This window comes from Xylaria bambusicola, assembly GCF_022495145.1.
Source record: "Xylaria bambusicola strain CBS 139988 unplaced genomic scaffold F5B22scaffold_19, whole genome shotgun sequence".
In the NCBI taxonomy this organism is placed as follows: Eukaryota; Fungi; Ascomycota; class Sordariomycetes; order Xylariales; family Xylariaceae; genus Xylaria; species Xylaria bambusicola.
In genome coordinates, this window is record NW_025953572.1 from 365,360 (window position 1) to 374,121 (window position 8,762).

Sequence of the window (8,762 nt, forward strand, 5' to 3'; positions counted from 1 at the left end):
AAAGGAGCAGATATTGAAGTGAAGGAGAACCTTGGAAATACAGCTTTGCATACCGCAGCCAAAAACGGGCACGAGGTAGTTGTCCAGCTAATACTGCTTGAGTGCCCCGATCTGATCAACGAGAAAAACTATGAGGGGGACACAGCACTACACTTGGCAGTGGCTCATATTCAAGAGGATTCTGTGAGAACCGCAGCGATACAAATGTTTCTGGAGGCCGGGGCCGACATCACCATAATGGACAAGTATGGGAGAACAGCACTTGGGAGAATGGACACTGCTAAGCATTCGCGCCGCTTTCTTGAACTTTCAAATGAATACTCGAAAACGTTTCGAGATGCCAGGCGCCAAGGTCGCAGGTTGGGATCTACCACGAAGAGGAACAGATTTCGACTTAAAACGCGACGTCGTCTTTTTCAGCGTTAAATGTTCGGGTTATTTTCCCCTTTCGACGACTTGGCGAGTGGGCCTTTTTGCTTGGCTGCCATGACTGTTAGCTGATTCTTACTGTCAAGGCGTTGTATAGGAAGGTGAAGCGAAAGGGTAAGCAAAGACTGTTGTTCTTGGGCCAAGGGAAATGGCTTTCGTAGGCTAGCTCTTAGTTAGGTATTATATACACGTATGTTCTTTATCATAGAAGTGGTACCGTAGTATTGATATTGAGAACGTGGATCCTTACGCCACCCGCTGATAGAGATTGGTTCGATCGTGCATTTTAGCCTCCTGTTGACTATCTTGCAGAGATTGTCGCACTAGATGATCGAATGTCATATAAGTTGTTATAATATCGACAATATCTCCAAAACTGATACCTAGGTATTATTTACCTATCATGGAGTCTTTGTCTCTGTTCTGACTTGATTGGTTTCCAATTGCCTTATGGTCCTTATCTACCCCGCATTGGCCTGATACCCGAAGAGGGGGTCCCTGAGATGGGGCGGATAGGCGACAGGAGAGTGCCAACTCTTCGGTACCTGACATCATCAACTTGTCTGCAGATTCAACCTGACAAATACGGGTGTATAAGTAAGTTTATATTTATCTCACCATTTACCTGGTATTTAACTGACGTATAAGTGCAAGTCCTGAAACTCGGCGAAGTCAGCAACTACATACCTCATACCTGACTACCTCGGTTGGCGTAGTTTCCCCAGATTTTTGGGACCCGATGACGGCGGGAGAGCGCGGCTAGACAAGGCACGTGTCGGTATTAACTTCCCCTTTCAAGCGTGTGGAACTGGGTAACTTGAGAGCTTGCCTCTATAAAGTACACATCATGTACATCGTGTACATCTTACGTAGATATACCCATCTCTACATCAATGCGCATATCGGTCATCTTCCATTGAAACGTCAACCCCAACAATAGCATTGCGGCTCGTACTTGGTAGCTTAGCCAGCGTCTCTGGTATCTACCTGAGGCTCGCGAATGTCATCTTTGCTTTCCGACCCCTGCACCCAAAACAGCCATAGCCTGATTGCAATATTATTATTATAATCGCATAATGCCAGATACTATGAAGCTTGCGGAATATCTCTTCGCCCGGCTCAAGCAGCTCGGGATCGGCGCTGTCCACGGCGTACCTGGCGATTTCAATCTCACTCTATTGGATTACGTCGAGCCTGCCGGTTTGACGTGGGTTGGCAATGCAAACGAACTGAATGCCGGCTACGCAGCCGACGGATATGCCCGTATCAAAGGATACAGCGCCCTCATCACCACCTTCGGCGTCGGCGAACTCTCTGCCATCAATGCCATAGCCGGCGCCTATGCTGAGCGCGCAGCTGTCGTGCATATCGTCGGAACCCCGGACCGCCCCACCCAAGACGAGCGGCGCCAGGTTCATCACACCTTCAATGACGGCGAATTTGGCCGTTTCGCCCAAATGGCTGTCCCCGTCACCGTCGCGCAGGTAGACCTCAAGGACCCCCGCACAAGTCCCGAGCTGATCGACCACGCCTTGCGGCAATGTGTGATACACAGTCGGCCCGTGTATATCCAGGTCCCCGTGGATATGGTTTCCGTACCTATACAGACACATTCGTTGCAGACAGCACTGTACACTACTTTAGTGCAACCCACCGCTTATAGCGATGAGATAATAGGCAAAGTATTAGAAAGGATTTATGAGGCCGAGGCGCCGACCATTCTGGTCGACGGAGAAACCAGATCCTGTGGTATTGTTGAACTGGTACAGCGTTTGGTGGAAGTAACCAAATGGCCCAGCTGGACAACAGGCTTCGGCTGGGGCTTGCTCGATGAAACAACGCCCAACGTGCATGGTATCTATCGAGGCCGCTTTGATACACCTGCCGTTCATGAATTTGTCCAGTCCTCAGACCTCGTCCTGTTCTTTGGACCTCATACTAGCACGACGAATAGCTACGTCAAAACGAGCGTGCCGAAACCAAAAGCTAGCATCTCCATCTCTCATACCGAAATCAGAATCGGTGACAAGATCTACAGAGATATACCCGCCCGCCTCGCTATAACACAGCTTCTTGAGAAGTTAGATCGATTGAAAATGAAGACTTACACACCATCTACCGATTTATCACGTCCTCAACCTAAGAGCTACTCCGATGCGCTAAAAGACCAACCCATCACGCAGGCCTTATTCTGGCCCATGACTTCAAAATTACTACAAAAGGGAGACATAATTCTTGGTGAAACAGGCAGTGCGGGTCATGGTTGCCGAGACATGCCCCTCCCGAAGCACGCACGCACCTTTGTGCCAGTCACCTGGCTCTCAATCGGGTATATGGTAGGCGCCGCGCAAGGTGCCGCCCTAGCGCAGCGCGAAATGATAGCTTCTGGTTACAATGGTATAAAGAGTGCTCGCACAATACTCTTCATTGGCGACGGCAGTTTCCAGATGAGCGCACAAGAATTAGGAACCATTATCCGCCATAATCTCAATGTCACTGTAGTTCTGATCAACAACGATGGGTACACGATCGAGAGAGTTATTCACGGGTTGAAGCAAGGATACAATGACATAGCGACTTGGAGATACCTGCAAGCGCCTGCATTCTTTGGCGCCAAGGAGGACACGTTTACGGCAAAGGTTGAAACGCTTGGAGAATTGCACGACTTATTGGAGACTGAGCAGTTCACGAAGGCTAAGGGATTCAAGATGGTTGAAGTCATTATGGATCGCGAGGACGTGCCCGAAGGACCGCTGGCGTGGCTCCTTCAGAATCAGCTCAAGAAACAGATATAGATGCTATACATAGGTAATTAACGTCTGTTAATAGTAAAGGGGTATTAATTCTTTGCCATCGTGTATTCTTACTTGCTACGACCATTGATTATATGGGCAGCAGCTTTATTGTGCTGCCTTGTATGGTCTCCCGATGTGCGACGTAGTTATCAGTTGTGTCGCCCCAGCCAGAGTGAGACTCTGATGACTTCTCTTTGTCCGTCCCTCGCAGGTGTCACAGTCGCGGATATCCTTTATTGTACACTGAAGTCTATCGCTGAGATTGATCGGGATTGGAAACACTGCGTCGTACCTGATGTTCTCACGATGCCGCGCGGTAACGGTCAAATCAGCTCCCTTCGTTGGAGGTTTGTTTGCTCTCTTGTGACGGGAAACTTCAAGGTATATATTACTGTTCCTGCGCTGTTGCATTCTCTTCTCACTCTTTTACTTAACAACTTCGTTACTCTGTACTTTACAACTCTTGGCTATATTCAGCTTTTATTCAACTTCAGCAGACCATGTCTAGTTCTGGTACCTATAATAGCGGTCAAAGATACCTACCCTACCGCCGACCCTCTTCTAAAGGCACCAATGTCGGCAACCGACTTCGAAACGAGAACGAGGCTAATCCGCCTCCTCGTGCCCCTACCCATGTATCCGGGGCAACTCCTTTCTGCTCTGACAACGCTAAACCAAGACCAGCTCCAATTAACCTTGGGACTCAAGGATCTCGTCATGAGACTTCCCAAGAAAATTCAGACACGGCAGGGGCAAGATGGCCACTCGTAGATCCAAGCGGGGCTATATACTCTATCGAACCGTAAGTAACGCCCCTAAGCAAAGCTTACATGACATAAGTACAATGTAAGCTAACAGAGACTAGTGACCTTATGAGAGAAGGTGTATCCTCAGGAAATAGCTGGAGTCCCGCGAGCCAAGGCGAAAGTCCAGCGACGTATGCCAGCTTAGAGTACGTCTTCGTTATGTTCACTTTTCTGCTTACCGATTTGCACTACTCCTTTGCTAATTCGATTGGTGTTCTGCAACAGAGATCAGGACCAGAGCAGCGATAACACGAGCCCTACATCCTCTCTCCAACGCCGAGGAGCCCTCCGTCGTAGTAATTCCCCGCGTGTGAACAGCATCTCGCTTGCTGGCACTTCCGTACATTCCGGTAATATCGCGAGCGCGGCCGGTAGACCTGTTAGTCCTATTGAGCATGACTGGTAAGATGGTATCTTTTAAATCCTTCTTTATCAGCGATTGGGAGTAACTTGTGTTTCAGTGGTTGTCGGGGAGAGGCTGATGGGACATGTGGGAAAGGGGCAGACTGTTGCAGGTCTAAGACGGCAGACTGCTGCAGACGGAATCCTCATTTGGTATCGCCTGTGGGGTCGAGACGTGGTTTTCGTGTCTGAAGTTTGAGAATTTGGAGTTTGTTTAGGTGTTGTTGGTGACAATGTACTCTCATGCCGTGATAGCAGAGATATATTTGATAACTCAATTGTTGCTATGGTAACTACCAAGGGACTATCGCCTTCCTCACAAGGTCTCAGTCAGGAAAGCGGATAGGATCATATGCAGTGAACACAACACTGAGCAGACATGTAAGACCAATCAAACCCGGAGACGCGGTACTATACTTGGGAAATTTGAAAAATGCCTAGCTCGATAAACTTCCAGGTCACTCTCCCAGGGGTAAAAGCAAATAAAGCCACCCAGTCTGAGATGTTGAATCCCAGCGAGCTTTGATTACCCATACTTCTTCCGGCCGGCTTGATCCGTGTGTAGTGGAGTTCACTCCAAGTCCATACATGTGTCTCCACGCGGGACAAAAACCAAGTACGGACCTCGATGTTGCGAAATGAAAATATCATCTACCTGATACTCGTCTGGCCGTCCTCGGCCATTGGTGGCGCCAACAGTTCCCCCGCCAATCTCCCCCAGCTTCCCAGGTGCACGCTCAAAGTCGAAGTACCACATTATCTTTGCCACAACTAGGCTCAATTCCAGGTACGCCATGCTTTTTCCCAGACAGGAACGGGACCCTGCCGAGAAAGGAGCAAAGGCGGCTCTATGGCTTTGCTTAGGCGTCTCTCCCGGTGCCCCGGTGTCTACCTTGATCCAGCGTTCTGGCTTGTATGTAAATGAATCCGGGAAGTATTCTTCATTATGATGAAGGGCATATAGATTCACGCCAACAAAAGTGCCCGGAGGAATGACGTGCCCGTCCACGATCAGCGGCTCCGACACGTTGGTGCCACGGATCTGCTCGCGCCAGGTCGTGGTCACTATAGGAGGCGACATGCGCAGTGACTCGTCTATACATGCTCGAAGATATTGACAACTAGCAAGTTGAGATCCGGTCTTAATTTCCCTCCCACTCCTAAATGTCGATCGAATTTCTTGGGCAAGGCTTTGATAGCAGTCAGGATAATGTGTTAGGTAGAACAAGGTGCTGCATACGGCGCTAGACGTTGTGTCACCACCTAATCTCTCGTTAGCGACCACATGCCAATAACAAGGGGGGCCGATATTATATTGTTACATACCGGCGGCGATGAAGAGCAGAGCATCGTTCCAAAACCCACTTCCAGGGCTCAAATCCCCATATGCATCAGCTGCAATAGAGTATAAGTCATGCTGTGCGTCCTTGTCTTGGGCCATTCGACTGACAATCATCTTCTTCACTCTTGCGAAAAACTTCTTCCGCGGACCTACGCCCACCAGCTTCTCAATAATCCTTAGACATGCAGCTGCAAGACAAGGGATGTTTAAGTACACATTGAAGCGGAAATTGCCAAAGGACATGCCATCTATCATGGGGCGATTCTCCTGCTTGGTCTGTACGTCTAGGTCATAGCCGAAAGCTAGCCGGCCAACGATATCAAGGCCAAGCTGTCTCAATTTTTCGGTCATATCAGTAGGGGTAGATGTTCTAGATGCGTGTAGAATTTGTCTCAGAGTCGTGTCAAGCTTATCTAATATAACTGGCTCAAAGGTGTGTAGAGAGCGGTCAGAAAGAGCCTGGGCCATTATATTTCGCTTATGGCGGTGCGGTTTGTTGTCTATAATGTAGAAAAGGTTCGGGGCGTTATTCAATGCCCCAGCTGTATATCCCGAGGCCTTGGTGATGCGTTCATTCTGGTATATATCTGCTAACATCAGTGAATGTAGCTCATAATGTGATCGTGCACTAGTGCCTACCTCGGAAAGCGGTAACCGTGTTAAAACATAGTCTATTTGGCCCTACCCTGACTACGGGCCCTATACGAGTTGTCAGAGCTGTATAGTAACATGAATGGGTGGTTGCACATGAAGGGAATAAGGGGGTCGCTTGCCATATTGGTTGTGGTGCTCATAAACTTCCAGGTGATCCCGTTTGCGTACCACATAATACCCAGCATAGGCTTGCGTGATCTTTGCAAGAAACGGCCCTGGGTAGCTACAGAGGGGATGAAGCAGTAGCCTATAGCTAGCAACCGCCAGACACTGCCGAACAGGTTGATTAACGTAGGCATACGTATAGTTCGTGTTCAGCATCTTACATAGAGAACCAACAAATAGCTGGCGTAAATGGCTGCTCCGGGTAACAAGGCTAAGATAAGCATCATACAAATAATAAACGAGTAGATAAGAAGCTGAATAATGTTTCACGATGCGAAAAGGTGTTGAAGAGAAGACTCTCGGTCGAGACCCGACAGCAAAACATGTTTATATTCGCCAAACTAATGGGTGAAACATGTATGGAGGGGAATAATGCGGGCATGGTGCATTGTTGGTGTCTCATTTCGACAACGGATAAGGACTAGTGATGTAAGAATAGCTGGTCGGGGCCCGAGACATACACTCACGACAGCAGGACTGAGACATTGATGCAGTGATTCCGATTGAGAAAAAGCAAATTTGACGAACATATGCCTGTGCCCAAATGACTATAGAAAGCCACCAGCCGCGCTGATCGGTGTTGATTCACCAGACGGCATGCGAGTCTGCAGCGCTGTCGACCAACGGGACCATAATCTGAGGCTCCTGGCTTATTTGAGCACCAACGGCATACGCCACCATACCACCCACGCATAATCACCTTCCTACACTAGTTTCGAAGTTTCACGACGAGGGTTATTGTCTTATATCTTACCCCCTAGTATCCGCGGAGTTGTCTTAGTCAAGATGGGATTTGCGTCGCTAACCTGTTGCACTGTAATTAGCAACTAAGCTCCCCAATCCCTAATCCGAATACTTCGTGCATCGTGACACGAGGTCAAGAAGCTGTCACTTTCGACATCAAGCCTGAGAAGGAAGCTTCTGCAAGTCAGTTTCTCTATCGTCGCCTCTTTGTGCATCCTGAGGCGCTTTCCAGGGCAAAAATCCGACTTATCATGCAAGATTGCCATCGTCACCGGCTCTAGAGGGGGCATTGGTCTCGAATGCGCGGGTCAACTCCTTGATCTGGGCGTTAGCATACTCATTCTCTCTGTTCGAAATGAGTAAAAATATGAACACTTCTCGATGTCTTTACGCAGGAAGAGTGAATAAGCCAAGCATCGAAGTCTGGAAGCTTGATTACCTGTCGTACGAGGGCTAGGTGCTCGACCTTCGAGTGTGTCTATACATGTCAGACATCCCCCATTACCTAATTGTGCATGGTTACTGCTCCGCCCAGAACACCCTTCAGGTCTCCCATCATTATTTTTCATAGCGTGATATCGGACTTTTTGTTGGGCTATTGGGATGACGCCAGCAGTCACGTGACAACTTCTGGCACCCTACTTCCACTTCAGCCACCACTCACCTTAGAGTAACCTTCTAGATAGCAACAACTTCACTCAATCAGATAGTCAATTCAGGCCTCTGCGTATTACACACAGAATCCAACACTCTGCTTCATTGCAACGTGTTAGGCTGTCTTGAGTGCCACCACACTTTTCAATAATAGAGAGATATAATCCCAATACTGAAGAACAAAAGTACGAGCAGAAGTAACACTAATATGACCAGAACCGCCTGGTGTGGGAGTGGTTTGTTGAAGGTGAATATCGAGACCAAGGTGGCACCGGCCGAGAAGACGACGAGCAAGAAACCACAGAGTGGCAGAATCTTGAACGTAACTTCCCATACCAACTTCGTACTAGAATTAGTATAAAGTTGCCTATATTCTTCTTGTTCTTTTGCCATATCAGGTTCTGCTGTGTGAGGATTTGGGGTTCGTTGCCAGAGTTCAATGCCTACTTGTTAAAGTTCGAAAAAAAACGACAGCCCCCAAATTTTACGGATATGTGTGCGATTTCGAGCTAGTTGTATATTCCTCGTGCAATCTGAACAAAGAAAGACTGGTCTTATTTCGAATAGTCATGCATGTTCTAGGGGAATCCAGGCTGGTAACTTCATTTCGCTCATTGACAACATTTATCCTGCATTGCCTTAGACTCAGATTCATAGAATGCTGAAGGACGTTCTGTATCTCGGCATTGTGGCTTGCCAAGTCTGTCTAGATATAGTCCAATGAATAGGCACGAGAAAACGAAAATATAATAATAGTTGAAATAGTACTGT

The 8,762-nt window shown here is 48.1% G+C and overlaps 2 protein-coding genes across 2 annotated transcripts; one reads left to right on the forward strand and one right to left on the reverse strand.

Moving 5' to 3' along the window:
• Nucleotides 1-1,054: 1,054 nt before the first annotated feature.
• F5B22DRAFT_605765 (thiamine diphosphate-binding protein) lies at nucleotides 1,055-3,287 on the forward strand. Its single transcript, XM_047974878.1, has one exon. It carries the CDS (start codon nucleotides 1,506-1,508, stop codon nucleotides 3,222-3,224), a length of 1,719 nt encoding a protein of 572 aa, XP_047831092.1. The 5' UTR covers nucleotides 1,055-1,505; the 3' UTR covers nucleotides 3,225-3,287.
• A 1,185-nt stretch (nucleotides 3,288-4,472) lies between these two features.
• F5B22DRAFT_605766 (cytochrome P450) lies at nucleotides 4,473-6,777 on the reverse strand. Its single transcript, XM_047974879.1, has 4 exons — nucleotides 6,548-6,777; nucleotides 6,414-6,473; nucleotides 5,759-6,361; nucleotides 4,473-5,695 (listed from the first exon to the last, which is right to left on the reverse strand). The coding sequence occupies exons 1-4, from the start codon at nucleotides 6,747-6,749 to the stop codon at nucleotides 5,004-5,006; spliced, it is 1,557 nt and encodes a 518-aa protein (XP_047831093.1). The 5' UTR covers nucleotides 6,750-6,777; the 3' UTR covers nucleotides 4,473-5,003.
• Between the last annotated feature and the right edge of the window lie 1,985 nt (nucleotides 6,778-8,762).